The sequence below is a fragment of the Tachypleus tridentatus genome, chromosome 3, assembly GCF_004210375.1.
Source record: "Tachypleus tridentatus isolate NWPU-2018 chromosome 3, ASM421037v1, whole genome shotgun sequence".
Lineage (NCBI taxonomy): Eukaryota > Metazoa > Arthropoda > Merostomata > Xiphosura > Limulidae > Tachypleus > Tachypleus tridentatus.
This window is the reverse complement of record NC_134827.1, coordinates 38,699,140-38,721,590: the sequence shown is the minus strand read 5'-3', so window position 1 is coordinate 38,721,590 and position 22,451 is coordinate 38,699,140. Positions and strand designations below refer to the sequence as shown.

The window sequence follows — 22,451 nt, the reverse complement described above, 5'->3', positions numbered from 1 at the left end:
ATTAGAATAATTATTCTTTCTCACAAACATACAGGTACACTGTAATTAATTAATTTTTTATCGATAAAAAAGAAAAGTCCATTACACTAATGTCAACACTTACTAAGTAATGTCAGTGAAGCCTAATATTATATAATACTGTTTAATCCGCGCAGCAGAAACTGTATCAGTCTAAGTAAAAAGGCACGTCAGTAGCTAAGCCTAGTCAAGAATGTATTTCAGCGCCGGTTTTGTTCGTTGTTGTTTTCTTTCTGTAAAAAAAACAAAACCAATCGTCGTGATAACTTCAGCTCTATAATAACAAAATGCATGCGTAGCTCAAACTAAATTTTCTACACAATTATCACAGAAGGTAAGTACGAGTTTGGTATTTATGACAAAACAGCCAAACTACTATCCCTGGTTTCCAATTGCTGATCAGAGAAAAGGAAACCTACGCTAACTCTTCCACAGTTCTTTACCCGACGAAAAGTGGGATTACCCGTAACATTATATCGTCGCCAGAGATCAAAGGACTAGCGTGTTTGGCGCTGGATTTCGATCATACGTCCTACAGATTGCGCGAATCAGTCCTGTTAGTGAGACAATAAGAATTATGTTTAAAGACATTTTGAAACAACTTGCTTTATGGCACACTACGGACCTCCACAGTTTGAAATTGAAGAGATACCATTTTTAATAGGTCTCTAAACGAAAGCCTTTATGACCCATGTAATGTAAGTTAAACAGCAATACCAAATCGCAAGTTTCACAAATATTTCAACCATTATTTCTCATTTTAAATAATATTGTATTTTGTTATTAAAAACTAATTACAATGCACAATATATTCTCACAATTTTTACCAGAGTCTACAACTTCGTTTGTTAATCTGTTTGGAATTCTCCAGTAGCACATAAAAGTTAATGATCCGGAACTCACAATGCTACATCCGGCATTCTATTCGCTTTGACGGAAAGAATGCACATAACCAATTATGCACTTTGTGGTAAAACAAAATAATAATATTACAATAAGTGAATGTTTAAATAAATGTTTAGGACAGAGAACTGAACAATTCTCATTTTAAATTCCTAGCAAAATTATGCATGAAATTTGAACGTTAAATGAAAGCAATGCTGTTATAATCTACCTTCACCAGTTCATTGTTACTACTACATTTAACTTAGCACTGTTATAATCCACCTTCACCAGTTCATTGTTACTACTACATTTAACTTAGTACTGTTGTAATCCACCTTCACCAGTCATTGTTACTACCACATTTAACTTAGCACTGTTGTAATCCACCTTCACCAGTTCATTGTTACTACCAGATTTAACTTAGTACTGTTGTAATCCACCTTCACCAGTTCATTGTTACTACCAGATTTAACTTAGTACTGTTGTAATCCACCTTCACCAGTTCATTGTTACTGCCACATTTAACTTAGTACTGTTGAAATCCACCTTCACCAGTTCATTGTTACTACTACATTTAACTTAGTACTGTTGTAATCCACCTTCACCAGTTCATCGTTACTACTACATTTAACTTAGTACTGTTGTAATCCACCTTCACCAGTTCATTGTTACTACCACATTTAACTTAGTACTGTTGTAATCCACCTTCACCAGTTCATTGTTACTACTACATTTAACTTAGTACTGTTGTAATCCACCTTCACCAGTTCATTGTTACTACTACATTTAACTTAGTACTGTTGTAATCCACCTTCACCAGTTCATCGTTACTACTACATTTAACTTAGTACTGTTATAATCCACCTTCACTAGTGTACCATACAAAAAGTCTTTAGTAACATTGAGTCGTACTATCTAGATAGAAATGAATACATGTTTTCTTTATTTCAAGACATCAAATATAGTAATATTTGTTGGGAAAATCAGATATTTGTTACCTTTCCTCTTAAGATAAACTCGCATCTCAATCATCAAACGAGTGCAGCGAAGTCTGAATATTGCCACGTGAAACATTATCTTTCTAAAATAATTAACATTTCTCGTGGCATACATTTCTGTTAAATTATTCAACCTTTCCTCTTAGTCATTTTAAGTTTCTTACCTTTGTATTGTTGTTTTGATAGTTTAGGAAGCTTATTTAGATTTGTTCACTGTTGTTTCATGATGAAACCTTTCTCAGTTATCACGAGGTAAGCAGCAGTATGTCTTATGACTTACAACTCTTTTAGATCCTCAGTTCTATATCCATATTAGGCTTAGCACAAATATCCCATAATGTGGTTTTATGCTTAATAATAGAGTTGCTAGGCCTACTACTGCCTAGTATGAAATGATTTTACAACCATAATAGTACCAAATATCTTACGTTTTTTTTAGTTACATGAAGATATAATATTTTGTTATGTACTATTATTTTTTATCAGTTCTTTAACATTTCATTTGTTAGATAATTTTCTTTGAATCATAAATCAGGGTTTCCCAACTGCTGAAAACTTGGTTCGTTATGTTATACACGGCGACTACGCTACAGATTAGGTCTGTTGGCACTAAATACACTTTCTGTATACATTTTCTATGTCTAAACTCAACAGTCAATCTAACACAACGACCGGCTTGTAAGACTGTCTTATTTGTTTGTTTTATGAGATAGGTATTTTTCTTTTTACAAAATAACAGTGATGATGGTAAACATATTTTCTGAACCAAAATAAATAAAACTCTAAAATAATCATTATACGAAACTCTTCTAAGACAACAGGTTTAACTGCAACCTCTTGAATCACACTAATGGTTCAATATAGAAAACCCAGCCACAACACTTTATTAAAGTCGTCCAGCGAGAACATTTCACTGAGGCCATCATAGAAGTCAATTCATAACACTTTTTCTTGGTGAATATAAACTTATAGAGAATAATCACATCATATTCTTAAAGTTACGTCACAGAGTCTACTTACTACGCTTTCCTAGGGCGGTGACAGCGGGCTTAATCTCAACCCATTCCTTAGGCCATAATATCTGCATAATTTTACACTTTTTTTGAAGCCATTACAGTGTGCCTAATCTCAACACTTTCCTTAGGCCATGATAACAGACCTAATCTCAACACTTTCCTAGGCCATGATAGCAGACATAAACTCAACACTTTCCTAGGCCATGATAGCAGTCATAAACTCAACACTTTCCTAGGCCATGATAGCAGACATAAACTCAACACTTTCCTAGGACATGATAGCAGACATAAACTCAACACTTTCCTAGGCCATGATAGCAGACATAAACTCAGCACTTTCCTAGGCCATGATAGCAGACATAAACTCACCACTTTCCTAGGCCATGATAGCAGACATAAACTCAACACTTTCCTAGGACATGATAGCAGACATAAACTCAACACTTTCCTAGGCAATGATAGCAGACATAAACTCAACACTTTCCTAGGCCATGATAGCAGACATAAACTCAACACTTTCCTAGGACATGATAGCAGACATAAACTCAACACTTTCCTAGGCCATGATAGCAGACATAAACTCAGCACTTTCCTGAGACCATGATAGCAGACATAAACTCAACACTTTCCTAGGACATGATAGCAGACATAAACTCAGCACTTTCCTAGGCCATGATAGCAGACATAAACTCAACACTTTCCTGAGACCATGATAGCAGACATAAACTCAACACTTTCCTAGGCCATGATAGCAGACATAAACTCAACACTTTCCTAGGACATGATAGCAGACATAAACTCAGCACTTTCCTAGGACATGATAGCAGACATAAACTCAGCACTTTCCTAGGCCATGATAGCAGACATAAACTCAACACTTTCCTAGGACATGATAGCAGACATAAACTCAGCACTTTCCTAGGACATGATAGCAGACATAAACTCAACACTTTCCTAGGCCATGATAGCAGACATAAACTCAGCACTTTCCTAGGACATGATAGCAGACATAAACTCAACACTTTCCTAGGACATGATAGCAGACATAAACTCAGCACTTTCCTAGGACATGATAGCAGACATAAACTCAGCACTTTCCTAGGCCATGATAGCAGACATAAACTCAACACTTTCCTAGGACATGATAGCAGACATAAACTCAGCACTTTCCTAGGCCATGATAGCAGACATAAACTCAACACTTTCCTAGGCCATGATAGCAGACATAAACTCAACACTTTCCTAGGCCATGATAGCAGACCTAAACTCAGCACTTTCCTGAGACCATGATAAGAGACCTAAACTCAACACTTTCCTGAGACCATTATAAGGAGCCATCTCCTCGTGTTTTTAAAATAAATGTGTGCTGTTTCTAGCTAGCAGGACTAAAACAATAACACAAAACCTCATTAAAAAAACAATACAAATAACAGTAATTACACTGTTACATGCAACAATACAGATTACAGTAATTACACTGTTACATGCAACAATACAGATTACAGTAATTACACTGTTACATGCAACAATACAGATTACAGTAATTACACTGTTACATGCAACAATACAGATTACAGTAATTACACTGTTACATGCAACAATACAGATTACAGTAATTACACTGTTACATGCAACAATACAGATTACAGTAATTACACTGTTACATGCAACAATACAGATTACAGTAATTACACTGTTATATGTTAATTTAATTTTCACTTTTCCTTGCAATTTCTTTTTACACAAAAGACAAGCCTAATTATGTCATTAGGTCAATAGAGGCCGCCACTTACGTTATAATAAGATTATAGGTAACGCTGCATCCGAAGCATGTTAGAGTAATAGCAAAATTTATCAATGAATAAATATTCGTTTAGATTTTTTCTTTCAAGACCCACTTCATAATTGATCACTGAAGGCTTAACGTCTCCCAAATAATCTGATCTAATCTACCGTTGCTCGGGCAGTATACAATCATTTCTCTGGAGTTCCTTCGCATGGAACAAGGAGAATGGGTCACCTGGTAGCAAAAAAGTAAAATTCTTTAAATCCTTTGCTGTACAGCGAGTGACCTTTCTAGGGTTTCTTTTTTGGGAGGAGCACATTGGGACAAAGAGTTAGAGTCCAAAAAGTTAACACATTCATTCCGACGAGAGTCATAATAGAGTTGTTTGAGTGGAGACCTCTATAATGGGTTCTTCCCACCACGCCACCTGGATGATTTTGAAGAACTGCTTTCTTTTGGGGAAATATTCAGTGACACGCTATGCCATATCAGAAATCTGAACTCTGTACAAATAAAAATCATTTTCGTATTTTGAGATCGAATTTTACTTTTGTTTCTAGCAGCTATGATGTTTTATTGAATACATACCTCGTTACTCGTTGGTATGGTTATTTATTATACATTTCGTTACTGGTTAATACAGTATTTCAATACACGTTTCGTTTCTGGTTTATGTAGTGATTTTTAGACGTTTCGTTCCTGGTTTATATAGTGATTTATTAGACGTTTCGTTACAGGTTGGTATAGTGTTTAATACACGTTTCTTTAATGAAAGATTACCTTACGTACTTGTAAAAATTCTTATAAAAACTTCATAAAATGTGAAACGTCAAGTTTATATGTAGCTCGGTACTATTATATTTATATAGATAACATACAACAGACAGTACTATTTGTATTTATATAGATAACATACAACAGACAGTACTATTATATTTATATAGATAACATACAAGAGACAGTACTATTATATTTATATAGATAACATACAAGAGACAGTACTATTATATTTATATAGATAACATACAAGAGACAGTACTATTATATTTATATAGATAACATACAACAGACAGTACTATTATATTTATATAGATAACATACAACAGAAGCACTACTATATTTATATAGATAACATACAAAAGACAGTACTATTATATTTATATAGATAACATACAACAGACAGTACTATTTGTATTTATATATATAACATACAAGAGACAGTACTATTATATTTATATAGATAACGTACAACAGACAGTACTATTGTATTTATGTAGATAACATACAACAGGAAATACTATTATATTGATATAGATAACATACAACAGAAGCACTATTATATTTATATAGATAATATAAAAGAGACAGTACTATTATATTTATATAAAATCATTAGCGAAAATAGTCTGAAATTGTGGTTGGGCTAATAAAAAGTAAGTTATTATTTATTTATTTTCGTCTATTAGTAGAAATGTCTGTTTCTGTTTTTCACTATACAAGTATTTCACTTAATGTTTGTAGGAAGTACGCGTCAGGTACACAATCTTTTTGTAAAATATTTTACGTTAAAAGAAGCTGGAATTGCTAACTGAATTAAAACGACAATTTTTAATCCGTGAATGTTTAGCGACATCTAGGTTTTGTTTATCTAGGTGGTTACTAGGCGTCGATTACAAACTAAGTCGTCGTCAGTATAAAAGCGTTTGTTTTTATAAGATTTTTATCGAAACCATAAAACGTTTAATTAAAAAAAAAAATCCACACCCCTGTAATCGATTCTGATTTTCGGCTTTATACTAAAGAAGCAAAACCTCTCCCATCACGCAGTGCCTCGCTGCTCGTTTATTTGTTACTATAGTAACCTAAACGGGAGGTTACTAACAGCCCTGAACGATTATGTTCCTGTTGCGTTACCGGCTTTCACTCATCCCACTGTTATCAACATCTCAAAAACGTATAATAACTACGTTATTTACCAAGTGCCTTCATCTTTTGAGTAGGTTTACACAAGCAAATATATAAATGAATGAACGCTATCATTCTCTGCCGAGGTGTCAAAGGGTAGAACACTGCGAGAACCCCGCACTCACAAAGCTCTGACGTCACACGTTCACACGATCCTCGAGCTCAAAGCTTATTTACACAACTGTCGAAAAGCAAACATCACTGTTCACTGTCGAGTGTCTTCTATTTCCATAAACTAACTGTTTCGCCCACAACGCAAATAACGTCACCAGCTCGTTTCTCTCTTAACGACTGAAATTTGTCTGCTAACAATGTCTTACAACAAAGAAATGGAATGTCTTTCACTTTAAACATTCGACATTAACAAAGGGCGTTAGTATAACGTCTTCGTCCAGACGTGAGCGAGAAGAAATCCACGCAAACAAACGATTGAATAGGTAATATAGTGGATGCTGATAATAATAGCTGAATGATATAGTGGCAAAGAACATGGCTAGATAAAGAAATGGATAATAACAAATAGAAAGATAGCTGGAATATAAACATTTAAGCTCTTGTGAGCGTTCAGATAACTTAATTAATGCATGATTTATGTTTGGTATTAGAGTTTATAACGACGTAGATTAATATTAGGCTATAATTATACGATCTTAGCAAGTTCATGAAACGTTTAAAAGTATCGAAACGTTCTACAATCGTTATGTCTACTTTGTCGGTTTTACGTGTGCAATTTCTGAAACGCCTGGCACAGATCACTTTGTATCTTCAACCAATAGATGTTTTTTAATAGACGTTTCTTTAACAGAAACTTACACTTATTTTTTGACATTAGCAAGATGTTATGTCCTAAAATATAACTTTATCACCTCTGCCACGAAGGTGGACAGAGGTTTTGTTTCCAATCTTGTATGTGTTTGTCAGCACGATTTCAGAAAAACTGCTGAATGGATTCGTACTGAAGTTGACATATATTTAGAAAATGTCCGAACTAAGAAGTGATTAATTGTTGAAAGGTCAAGGTCACAACGTGTTAACATATTGATCGAATTTTCACACTATTTTTTGCTCTATACTTTAGTAAAAAAAATGGTCCGATTTTACGAAATTTATTGGACCTATGTAGGAAACTATTCCTTATCGTCCTATCAGAAGTGGTCCGTGTCCATTAATAATGAAAAGCATGCGGACACACTTTTGTATTTTTTGAATGGCCCGGCATGGCCTAGCGCGTAAGGCGTGCGACTCGTAATCCGAGGGTCGCGGGTTCGCGCCCGCGTCGCGCTGAACATGCTCGCCCTCCCAGCCGTGGGGGTGTATAATGTGACGGTCAATCCCACTATTCGTTGGTAAAGAGTAGTTGGCGGTGGGTGGTGATGACTACTATTCGTTGGTAAAGAGTAGTTGGCGGTGGGTGGTGATGACTAGCTACCTTCCCTCTAGTCTTACACTGCTAAATTAGGGACGGCTAGCACAGATAGCCCTCGAGTAGCTTTGTGCGAAATTCCCAAACAAACAAATATTTTTTGAAAACCAACTGTGATCAAAGCAACATGGTAGATGCATGCGCTCTACTGAACGCCCTCTAGTTTAATTTTCTTTTGAACAGAAATTGTTTTTCATAATAACTTTTACAAAACTTCTAGGAACATCTGAAAAAATTATCAGTTTTTCGGTTGACCAAACGAAGGGGTTGGTTTATCAATATGCTCCAGTCGTGGACTACATGACGTATTAGCTTACGAAGTGAAAGGCCTGTACAATTTTCTCTGATCTGTTATCCACGTCCTCTCTTCAACTAGTTTCCAAGGGAGCCGTCAGTTTATTGTCATTTATTATCAGTTTTCTACAAGGTTAATTATATGTGAGCTTAAAACATAAATTTAGGCCCAACTTAAATCTCCTAAGATGGCCGAACATTTTGAGATATCGTTGGGTTTACGATCGAAAATATCGTTAACAGTAAAGTTATAATCTGAAGAAACTATGAATTATAATTGTTATTAGTAGATACGTAATAATAAGATATTTAATTAGCTATACTAATGAACAGATTGATCTTTATTTTCAATCCAAGCAATAGCTCCCTCTGATGGGAATTTGTTATTCTAACAGCTGATTCTGATAATTTATAAAACGTATTTAAGACGATTTGTGAATTAAAGAAACGTTTTAATACGTTCATCCTACATAGTAACAAATCCACTAATAAAGTCTCCCTAAATTACAGAAACTGACCAAAAGGTTCCGTTTTATGTGATGTACGTCGTCAGGACATACCGTGGTTGGCCACCTAGTGTTGATTCTTTAAACTAAAAGCATTGATCCTTAGGTTTGATTACTTGTTAAATAAGTTAAACTATAATATTAATTCACTGTTTGAGGATGCACCAGTTTCCGGCAGTTCGGTATGTTAACACGAAACTTACATTTTAACATGTTACAATACGTTGTCTGCTATTTAAATATATATTAGAAAATATTGTTCCTTATCAGTTTAGAAAGGCTGGGAGGTAGAGAGATTTTTATTGTATATCACAGTGAAATATTTCGAGACGATATCTTATATTAAAACGGAACAGTTTCAAGGTACACACAATATCATTATGAACGTTTCGAAGATTTAACATAATAAAAAAATGAAACGTTAGGCAGGGGCTCATAATACCAAAGCAAACATCTTGAAGATGAAATGTGATATTACTAATTGTTTTGAACGTGATAACGTAAACTATGGTTACAGATTAAAGAATTACATATCCATGTAACAGTGATAACGTAAGCTATGGTTACAGATTAAAGAACTACATATCCATGTAACAGTGATAACGTAAACTATGGTTACAGATTAAAGAACTACATATCCATGTAACAGTGATAACGTAAGCTATTGTTACAGATTAAAGAACTACATATCCATGTAACAGTGATAACGTAAACTATGGTTACAGATTAAAGAACTACATATCCATGTAACAGTGATAACGTAAGCTATTGTTACAGATTAAAGAACTACATATCCATGTAACAGTGATAACGTAAACTATGGTTATACAGATTAAAGAACTACATATCCATGTAACAGTGATAACGTAAGCTATTGTTACAGATTAAAGAACTACATATCCATGTAACAGTGATAACGTAAACTATGATTACAGATTAAAGAACTACATATCCATGTAACAGTGATAACGTGAACTGTGGTTACATATTAAAGAACTACATATCCATGTAACAGTGAGAACGTGAACTGTGGTTACAGATTAAAGAACTACATATCCATGTAACAGTGATAACGTAAACTGTGGTTACAGATTAAAGAACTACATATCCATGTAACAGTGATAACGTAAACTGTGGTTACAGATTAAAGAACTACATATCCATGTAACAGTGATAACGTAAATTATGGTTACAGATTAAAGAACTACATATCCATGTAACAGTGATAACGTAAACTATGGTTACAGATTAAAGAACTACATATCCATGTAACAGTGATAACGTAAACTATGGTTACAGATTAAAGAACTACGTATCCATGTAACAGTGATAACGTGAACTGTGGTTACAGATTAAAGAACTAAATATCCATGTAACAGTGATAACGTAAACTATGGTTACAGATTAAAGAACTACATATCCATGTAACAGTGATAACGTAAACTATGGTTACAGATTAAAGAACTACGTATCCATGTAACAGTGATAACGTAAACTATGGTTACAGATTAAAGAACTACATATCCATGTAACAGTAATAACGTAAACTATGGTTACAGATTAAAGAACTACATATCCATGTAACAGTGATAACGTGAACTGTGGTTACATATTAAAGAACTACATATCCATGTAACAGTGATAACGTGAACTGTGGTTACAGATTAAAGAACTACATATCCATGTAACAGTGATAACGTAAACTATGGTTACAGATTAAAGAACTACATATCCATATAACAGTAATAACGTAAACTATGGTTACAGATTAAAGAACTACATATCCATGTAACAGTGATAACGTGAACTGTGGTTACATATTAAAGAACTACATATCCATGTAACAGTGATAACGTGAACTGTGGTTACAGATTAAAGAACTACATATCCATGTAACAGTGATAACGTAAACTGTGGTTACAGATTAAAGAACTACATATCCATGTAACAGTGATAACGTAAACTGTGGTTACAGATTAAAGAACTACATATCCATGTAACAGTGATAACGTAAATTATGGTTACAGATTAAAGAACTACATATCCATGTAACAGTGATAACGTAAACTATGGTTACAGATTAAAGAACTACATATCCATGTAACAGTGATAACGTAAACTATGGTTACAGATTAAAGAACTACGTATCCATGTAACAGTGATAACGTGAACTGTGGTTACAGATTAAAGAACTAAATATCCATGTAACAGTGATAACGTAAACTATGGTTACAGATTAAAGAACTACATATCCATGTAACAGTGATAACGTAAACTATGGTTACAGATTAAAGAACTACGTATCCATGTAACAGTGATAACGTGAACTGTGGTTACAGATTAAAGAACTAAATATCCATGTAACAGTGATAACGTAAACTATGGTTACAGATTAAAGAACTACATATCCATGTAACAGTAATAACGTAAACTGTGGTTACAGATTAAAGAACTACATATCCATGTAACAGTGATAACGTAAACTGTGGTTACAGATTAAAGAACTACATATCCATGTAACAGTGATAACGTAAACTATGGTTACAGATTAAAGAACTACATATCCATGTAACAGTGATAACGTAAGCTATTGTTACAGATTAAAGAACTACATATCCATGTAACAGTGATAACGTAAGCTATTGTTACAGATTAAAGAACTACATATCCATGTAACAGTGATAACGTAAGCTATTGTTACAGATTAAAGAACTACATATCCATGTAACAGTGATAACGTAAACTATGATTACAGATTAAAGAACTACATATCCATGTAACAGTGATAACGTGAACTGTGGTTACAGATTAAAGAACTACATATCCATGTAACAGTGATAACGTAAGCTATGGTTACAGATTAAAGAACTACATATCCATGTAACAGTGATAACGTGAACTGTGGTTACAGATTAAAGAACTACATATCCATGTAACAGTGATAACGTAAGCTATTGTTACAGATTAAAGAACTACATATCCATGTAACAGTGATAACGTAAACTATTGTTATACAGATTAAAGAACTACATATCCATGTAACAGTGATAACGTAAGCTATTGTTACAGATTAAAGAACTACATATCCATGTAACAGTGATAACGTAAACTATGATTACAGATTAAAGAACTACATATCCATGTAACAGTGATAACGTGAACTGTGGTTACAGATTAAAGAACTACATATCCATGTAACAGTGATAACGTAAGCTATGGTTACAGATTAAAGAACTACATATCCATGTAACAGTGATAACGTGAACTGTGGTTACAGATTAAAGAACTACATATCCATGTAACAGTGATAACGTAAGCTATTGTTACAGATTAAAGAACTACATATCCATGTAACAGTGATAACGTAAACTATGGTTATACAGATTAAAGAACTACATATCCATGTAACAGTGATAACGTAAGCTATTGTTACAGATTAAAGAACTACATATCCATGTAACAGTGATAACGTAAACTATGGTTACAGATTAAAGAACTACGTATCCATGTAACAGTGATAACGTGAACTGTGGTTACAGATTAAAGAACTAAATATCCATGTAACAGTGATAACGTAAACTATGGTTACAGATTAAAGAACTACATATCCATGTAACAGTAATAACGTAAACTGTGGTTACAGATTAAAGAACTACATATCCATGTAACAGTGATAACGTAAACTATGGTTACAGATTAAAGAACTACGTATCCATGTAACAGTGATAACGTAAACTATGGTTACAGATTAAAGAACTACATATCCATGTAACAGTGATAACGTAAGCTATTGTTACAGATTAAAGAACTACATATCCATGTAACAGTGATAACGTAAGCTATTGTTACAGATTAAAGAACTACATATCCATGTAACAGTGATAACGTAAGCTATTGTTACAGATTAAAGAACTACATATCCATGTAACAGTGATAACGTAAACTATGATTACAGATTAAAGAACTACATATCCATGTAACAGTGATAACGTGAACTGTGGTTACAGATTAAAGAACTACATATCCATGTAACAGTGATAACGTAAGCTATGGTTACAGATTAAATAATTACATATCCATGTAACAGTGATAACGTGAACTGTGGTTACAGATTAAAGAACTACATATCCATGTAACAGTGATAACGTAAGCTATTGTTACAGATTAAAGAACTACATATCCATGTAACAGTGATAACGTAAACTATGGTTACAGATTAAAGAACTACATATCCATGTAACAGTGATAACGTAAGCTATTGTTACAGATTAAAGAACTACATATCCATGTAACAGTGATAACGTAAACTATGGTTACAGATTAAAGAACTACATATCCATGTAACAGTGATAACGTAAGCTATTGTTACAGATTAAAGAACTACATATCCATGTAACAGTGATAACGTAAACTATGGTTATACAGATTAAAGAACTACATATCCATGTAACAGTGATAACGTAAGCTATTGTTACAGATTAAAGAACTACATATCCATGTAACAGTGATAACGTAAACTATGGTTACAGATTAAAGAACTACGTATCCATGTAACAGTGATAACGTGAACTGTGGTTAATGATTAAAGAACTACATATCCATGTAACAGTAATAACGTAAACTATGGTTACAGATTAAAGAACTACGTATCCATGTAACAGTGATAACGTAAATTATGGTTACAGATTAAAGAACTACATATCCATGTAACAGTGATAACGTGAACTGTGGTTACAGATTAAAGAACTACATATCCATGTAACAGTGATAACGTAAACTGTGGTTACAGATTAAAGAACTAGATATCCATGTAACAGTGATAACGTAAACTATGGTTACAGATTAAAGAACTACGTATCCATGTAACAGTGATAACGTAAACTATGGTTTCAGATTAAAGAACTACATATCCATGTAACAGTGATAACGTAAACTATGGTTACAGATTAAAGAACTACATATCCATGTAACAGTGATAACGTAAACTATGGTTACAGATTAAAGAACTACATATCCATGTAACAGTGATAACGTAAGCTATTGTTACAGATTAAAGAACTACATATCCATGTAACAGTGATAACGTAAATTATGGTTACAGATTAAAGAACTACATATCCATGTAACAGTGATAACGTAAACTGTGGTTACAGATTAAAGAACTACATATCCATGTAACAGTGATAACGTAAACTATGGTTACAGTTTAAAGAACTACGTATCCATGTAACAGTGATAACGTAAACTATGGTTTCAGATTAAAGAACTACATATCCATGTAACAGTGATAACGTAAATTATGGTTACAGATTAAAGAACTACATATCCATGTAACAGTGATAGCGTAAACTATGGTTACAGATTGAAGAACTACATATCCATGTAACAGTGATAACGTAAGCTATTGTTACAGATTAAAGAACTACATATCCATGTAACAGTGATAACGTAAATTATGGTTACAGATTAAAGAATTACATATCCATGTAACAGTGATAACGTAAACTATGGTTACAGATTAAAGAACTACATATCCATGTAACAATGATAACGTAAACTATGGTTACAGATTAAAGAACTACATATCCATGTAACAGTGATGACGTAAACTATGGTTACAGATTAAAGAACTACATATCCAGGTAACAGTGATAACGTAAACTATGGTTACAGATTAAAGAACTACATATCCATGTAACAGTAATAACGTAAACTATGGTTACAGATACATACAGATATATCGCGAAACCAGTAAGTTTGTTAATATATCGTGAAGCCAGCACGTTTGTTAATATATCGTGAAACTAGTCAGTTTGTTAACATACCGTGAAACTAGTCAGTTTGTTGATATATCGTGAAACTAGTCAGTTTGTTAATATATATATCGTGAAACTAGTCAGTTTGTTAATATATCGCGAAACTAGTCAGTTTGTTAACAAACCTTGAAACTAGTCAGTTTGTTAATATATCGTGAAACTAGTCACTTTGTTAATATATCGTGAAACTAGTCAGTTTGTTAATATATCGTGAAACTAGCCAGTTTGTTAATATATCGTGAAACTAGTCAGTTTGTTAATATATCGTGAACTAGTCAGTTTGTTAATATATTGTGAAACTAGTCAGTTTGTTAATATATCGTGAAACTAGTCAGTTTGTTAACATACCGTGAAACTAGTCAGTAAGTTGATATATCGTGAAACTAGTCAGTTTGTTAATATATATATCGTGAAACTAGTCAGTTTGTTAACATACCTTGAAACTAGTCAGTTTGTTAATATATCGTGAAACTAGTCAGTTTGTTAATATATCGTGAAACTAGTCAGTTTGTTAATATATCGTGAAACTAGCCAGTTTGTTAATATATCGTGAAACTAGTCAGTTTGTTAATATATCGTGAAACTAGTCAGTTTGTAAATATATCGTGAAACTAGTCAGTTTGTTAATATATCGTGAACTAGTCAGTTTGTTAATATATTGTGAAACTAGTCAGTTTGTTAATATATCGTGAAACTAGCCAGTTTGTTAATATATCGTGAACTAGTCAGTTTGTTAATATATCGTGAAACTAGCCAGTTTGTTAATATATCGTGAAACTAGTCAGTTTGTTAATATAGACTTATTACATGTACGTCTTTTCCAGTTGTTCAACAACACTACGAAGTCCAGGTTGTCAATGGATATTCAATCCAAGGAAACACCGCTGTTCTAAGGTGCAACATCCCTAGTTTTGTGAAGGAGTACGTCACTGTTACGTCATGGGAGAGAGGAGACGAGCTAAAAATTACATCCAATGGCGAAAGAGGTACGTACACCAGTTATTGTACGTGTTGTAGAAGACGCATTGTTGTTAATCGTATAAGTTTTGTAAGTTAGTTATTTCGCACTGAAAACGACTTATAAATGAAAGTAAATATAGAGTGAAACAATAACGTTTAGTTTGTTATAAGTCAGCGTTGAAAATCTGGAGCACTCAAACACGGGTTTCTATACCAGCGACCTGTATTATGTAGCTTTATGTCAACAACAAAGACGTGAAATGTATTCCAGTCTTTTAATGGTCAAAATAATGTGTTTTGTTTGTTTTTAAGCATAAAGCAACACAATGAACTGACTATCTATGTACTGTCAACTAGGTTTAACGAGTCCCAATGATTCGCATTATAAGTTCTCCAACTTACTTCGGCGGGGAATACATTGTTTAAATGTTATAATATATTACTAGTCAGGGTAGGGAACGGATAGGTGCGTGCGTGTGCTTTCTTAGAGCAAAGTCACATCGAACTATCCGCTATGTCCACCGACGGACTAGATATGTGGGTATAATACACTAATATGGTTTTACGGGGTTAACGGGACGGCGTGCGTGCTCAAGAAAGATGTTGATGTAGTTATGAATCTCTCAAGAACAACAAATGAATAGAAGAGTGGGTTGGTTATATATATGGGGCATAAGAACCTGAAGTAATCATAGGTCTGACAGACACAAATACAGTCTTGGTCAAAATGTTTGTGTATTTTGTAACAAGTAAAATCGCTATTACAAAGATGGAATACAAATACACTTAGTACTGTCAAAGTGAGAGATTATGTTATATTAAATATCTACACATGTAATGTTTATGGTTCTACAAACATCTTTAACGATTTATTAGAAGAGAAAAGAAATTTAACAGACATCTGTAGAAAGATGTGTAATAAAGATGTTCACCTATCGTAACAAAACTTTACCAAAATATATATAATAGCAAAATATAACAGCAAATTATTATGAATAGTGCCTGTAACCTTGTAACAGTTTATATTAAACATTCAGTACTTGGTTGGCCCTCCTTGTACTCTAATAATCTCCAAACGATGACGTGGCATGCTGTCGATGAGGCTGTTAATGTAATCTACTGCGATTTCATCTTAACGTGTAAGTGAAACGCGCTAAATCTCGCATACAGTAGCTGATTTAAGATCACGGTTAGCAATTTCCCTTCTCAATTCTATCAATAGTTCTCAACGGGATTACAATCTGGACACTTTTTTGATACGTAAATCCTTGTAACGTCCTCCAGGTCAAGCTAACCCTGTACAATGCACAATATGTGGAAAGTGGCACTGACTTTTTGGATTACAGAGTTATTGCAAACCTTATCCCAGTTAGCTTAGCGTACGGTACAAATATCATCTCCATTTGATGCCTGTAAGAAAAGCTATTGATGTTTCCAGGATAACATGAAGATTTTTTTTCTACCATAATGAATAGCTGCCCAAACATGTACTGCACCATCTTCTGCAGGATCCCTGTGGGATAGACAGTCTCCCTTGTCTGTTCCCCAGGCAAATGACGAACACAAATTTTACTGTCAGCTTTAGTAAGCTTGAAACAGGAAAAGATGACATGTCACTATTATCTTAACTATAAGTTGACATGCAAATAACCCAGTGACGACGGTGAATCCTGGTTTGAAGACTGTCCTTCTTTCAAAATAACCTTGTTTTTTATAATCTTGTTCGTTGTTCTTCTAAATACTCTGGAATGGACGCTTTCATGCCAATGCTATCCTAAAGTGTTGCAAGACCTCTTTTGAACTTTCACGTGTTAACCTGATCAAAACACGGTCATCTCAAATAGCGGATTTTTTTTTGGCTCTACTTGTAGATCTTCCAGGAACAACGTTTCCTGTAGTCTGATGAAGTTTCGTGACTCTGGATACAATTCATTGGGGGTACTTTACTTGTCTGATAATGTGCGTTGGCTTCGTACCATTTTTGGGCAGTCGAACATTTTGACGGTCTAAAATTTCTGCCACGTGGCGATACATGGCTCTACAAAAAATACAACGAATCGTTTTGAGCAAAGCGTTGATCTCTTGTAAAAAGAATATTACATTAAAAACACATCTTTATATAAAACAGGTGTCTATGTGTGTTATGACGAACAAAAGCTCAAAACGAATAACGTTTCGTACATGTTTGTCCAATCACACGCTACCTTCTCTGTTACCACTCAGACATTTATTCAATAACTACTCTGTGCTTGTAAACAATAACATTAATATACAACAATTTATAAATATTGTTTTATCAAGACTGTATGAACAGCTTTGTGGTGTAGCTGATAGTAAGCTGTAAGACACAGATGTAAGGAGCTTTATGCTATAACTGATAGTAAGCTGTAAGACACAGATGTAAGGAGCTTTATGCTATAACTGATAGTAAGCTGAAAGACACAGATGTTACTGTCTCGTCATCACCTGAGTCTGAATGTGTTAGTTGTAGCAGACACGTATGCTACTGTCTCGTCATCACCTCAGTCTGAATGTGTTATTTGTAGCAGACACGTAAGTTACTGTCTCGTCATCACCTCAGTCTGAATGTGTTAGTTGTAGCAGACACGTATGTTACTGTCTCGTCATCACCTCAATCTGAATGTGTTATTTGTAGCAGACACGTATGCTACTGTCTCGTCATCACCTCAGTCTGAATGTGTTATTTGTAGTAGACACGTATGATACTGTCTCGTCATCACCTCAGTCTAAATGTGTTAGTTGTAGCAGACACGTATGTTACTGTCTCGTCATCACCTCAATCTGAATGTGTTATTTGTAGCAGACACGTATGCTACTGTCTCGTCATCACCTCAGTCTGAATGTGTTATTTGTAGTAGACACGTATGATACTGTCTCGTCATCACCTCAGTCTGAATGTGCTATTTGTAGCAGACACGTATGTTACTGTCTCGTCATCACCTCAATCTGAATGTGTTATTTGTAGCAGACACGTAGGCTACTGTCTCGTCATCACCTCAGTCTGAATGTGTTATTTGTAGCAGACACGTATGCTACTGTCTCGTCATCACCTCAGTCTGAATGTGTTATTTGTAGTAGACACGTATGCTACTGTCTCGTCATCACCTCAGTCTGAATGTGTTATTTGTAGCAGACACGTATGCTACTGTCTCGTCATCACCTCAGTCTGAATGTGTTATTTGTAGCAGACACGTATGCTACTGTCTCGTCATCACCTCAGTCTGAATGTGTTATTTGTAGTAGACACGTATGCTACTGTCTCGTCATCACCTCAGTCTGAATGTGTTATTTGTAGCAGACACGTATGATACTGTCTCGTCATCACCTCAGTCTGAATGTGCTATTTGTAGCAGACACGTATGTTACTGTCTCGTCATCACCTCAGTCTGAATGTGTTATTTGTAGTAGACACGTATGATACTGTCTCGTCATCACCTCAGTCTGAATGTGCTATTTGTAGCAGACACGTATGTTACTGTCTCGTCATCACCTCAGTCTGAATGTGTTATTTGTAGTAGACACGTATGATACTGTCTCGTCATCACCTCAGTCTGAATGTGCTATTTGTAGCAGACACGTATGTTACTGTCTCGTCATCACCTCAATCTGAATGTGTTATTTGTAGCAGACACGTATGCTACTGTCTCGTCATCACCTAAGTCTGAATGTGTTAGTAGTAGCAGACACGTATGTTACTGTCTCGTCATCACCTCAATCTGAATGTGTTATTTGTAGCAGACACGTATGCTACTGTCTCGTCATCACCTCAGTCTGAATGTGTTAGTTGTAGCAGACACGTATGCTACTGTCTCGTCATCACCTCAGTCTGAATGTGTTATTTGTAGTAGACACGTATGCTACTGTCTCGTCATCACCTCAGTCTGAATGTGCTATTTGTAGCAGACACGTATGTTACTGTCTCGTCATCACCTCAGTCTGAATGTGTTATTTGTAGTAGACACGTATGTTACTGTCTCGTCATCACCTCAGTCTGAATGTGTTATTTGTAGCAGACACGTATGTTACTGTCTCGTCATCACCTCAGTCTGAATGTGTTATTTGTAGCAGACACGTATGTTACTGTCTCGTCATCACCTCAGTCTGAATGTGTTATTTGTAGCAGACACGTATGCTACTGTCTCGTCATCACCTCAGTCTGAATGTGTTATTTGTAGTAGACACGTATGCTACTGTCTCGTCATCACCTCAGTCTGAATGTGTTATTTGTAGCAGACACGTATGCTACTGTCTCGTCATCACCTCAGTCTGAATGTGTTATTTGTAGTAGACACGTATGCTACTGTCTCGTCATCACCTCAGTCTGAATGTGTTATTTGTAGCAGACACGTATGATACTGTCTCGTCATCACTTCAGTCTCAATGTGCTATTTGTAGCAGACACGTATGTTACTGTCTCGTCATCACCTCAGTCTGAATGTGTTATTTGTAGTAGACACGTATGATACTGTCTCGTCATCACCTCAGTCTGAATGTGTTATTTGTAGTAGACACGTATGATACTGTCTCGTCATCACCTCAGTCTGAATGTGCTATTTGTAGCAGACACGTATGTTACTGTCTCGTCATCACCTCAGTCTGAATGTGTTATTTGTAGTAGACACGTATGTTACTGTCTCGTCATCACCTCAGTCTGAATGTGTTATTTGTAGTAGACACGTATGCTACTGTCTCGTCATCACCTCAGTCTGAATGTGTTATTTGTAGCAGACACGTATGATACTGTCTCGTCATCACTTCAGTCTCAATGTGCTATTTGTAGCAGACACGTATGTTACTGTCTCGTCATCACCTCAGTCTGAATGTGTTATTTGTAGTAGACACGTATGATACTGTCTCGTCATCACCTCAGTCTGAATGTGCTATTTGTAGCAGACACGTATGTTACTGTCTCGTCATCACCTCAATCTGAATGTGTTATTTGTAGCAGACACGTATGCTACTGTCTCGTCATCACCTCAGTCTGAATGTGTTATTTGTAGTAGACACGTATGATACTGTCTCGTCATCACCTCAGTCTGAATGTGCTATTTGTAGCAGACACGTATGTTACTGTCTCGTCATCACCTCAGTCTGAATGTGTTATTTGTAGTAGACACGTATGTTACTGTCTCGTCATCACCTCAGTCTGAATGTGTTATTTGTAGTAGACACGTATGTTACTGTCTCGTCATCACCTCAGTCTGAATGTGCTATTTGTAGCAGACACGTATGTTACTGTCTCGTCATCACCTCAGTCTGAATGTGTTATTTGTAGCAGACACGTATGTTACTGTCTCGTCATCACCTCAATCTGAATGTGTTATTTGTAGCAGACACGTATGCTACTGTCTCGTCATCACCTCAGTCTGAATGTGTTATTTGTAGCTGACACGTATGTTACTGTCTCGTCATCACCTCAATCTGAATGTGTTATTTGTAGCAGACACGTATGCTACTGTCTCGTCATCACCTCAGTCTGAATGTGTTATTTGTAGCAGACACGTATGCTACTGTCTCGTCATCACCTCAGTCTGAATGTGTTATTTGTAGCAGACACGTATGCTACTGTCTCGTCATCACCTCAGTCTGAATGTGTTATTTGTAGCAGACACGTATGCTACTGTCTCGTCATCACCTCAGTCTGAATGTGTTATTTGTAGCAGACACGTATGTTACTGTCTCGTCATCACCTCAGTCTGAATGTGTTATTTGTAGTAGACACGTATGTTACTGTCTCGTCATCACCTCAGTCTGAATGTGTTATTTGTAGTAGACACGTATGTTACTGTCTCGTCATCACCTCAGTCTGAATGTGTTATTTGTAGTAGACACGTATGTTACTGTCTCGTCATCACCTCAGTCTGAATGTGTTATTTGTAGCCAGTCGGTCATGCACTAGTTTTTCAAGTCTGCTCTACACATCTTAATTTATATTTTCAGTACTTGAAGCCACAAGATTTCTTTGTAGCCTCGCGAGGGTTACAGAACAATTGTTTTATTTTGTTCACTTATAGATATTAGGGCGAGAGTTTGTTTTTTTGAAATTCGCGCAAAGCTACACAAGAGCTATCTGCGCTAGCCGGCCCTAATTTATCAGTGTAAGGCTAGAGGGAAGGCAGCTAGTTATCACCACCTACCGCCAACTCTTAGGGTACTATTTTACCAACGAATAGTGGGATTGAACGTCATATTATAACTCCCCCACGGCTGAATGGGCGAGCGTGTTTGGTGTGATGAGGATTCGAACCCGCCACCCTCGGATTACGAGTTGAGTACCTTAACCACCTGACCATGCCGAGGCCTGGGGTATACAGATATTGGTGCTAACTTTATGAGTTGGGTCTTAAAAAGACGTTTCATTGTTTTATCGATGTCTAATGACATATTGCGATATAAATACAGAGACTGAGGTGTATGTTACTTATCAAAATAGTATTTATTTATTTATATGCAGGCAAAACTTTCTGAAATGTCTACAGTTTCTTTATGGAAAATATATTAAGTAACTACACAAGCCTGCGAATTTCACATTACAAAAGTTGTTTTCGCTTTAATAACGGATCTTCCATAATTCAGCTAAGTATATGTAGAAAACATTATTTTTTATGTCGCGTAAGAATTTTTTTTTTTAATTTGGAATCAAAATAACCTCTTACTCAGATCAAAGTATTATTGTTAACAAAAACACAAACAAACTGAATTGAAACGAAGAGTTTTGATGTCAAACGAATACGTGCCCTAAATTTTATAGTGAAATCTGTCT

The 22,451-nt window shown here is 35.2% G+C and overlaps 1 protein-coding gene across 1 annotated transcript in view; it reads left to right on the top strand.

Moving 5' to 3' along the window:
- LOC143245805 (cell adhesion molecule Dscam1-like) overlaps window positions 1-22,451 on the top strand; it is a 73,253-nt gene that overhangs the window by 2,487 nt on the left and 48,315 nt on the right. Inside the window, exon 2 of the mRNA XM_076492058.1 lies at window positions 15,532-15,693. Coding sequence (XP_076348173.1) covers window positions 15,532-15,693 — 162 coding nt within the window. The remainder of the gene's footprint in view (window positions 1-15,531; window positions 15,694-22,451) is intronic.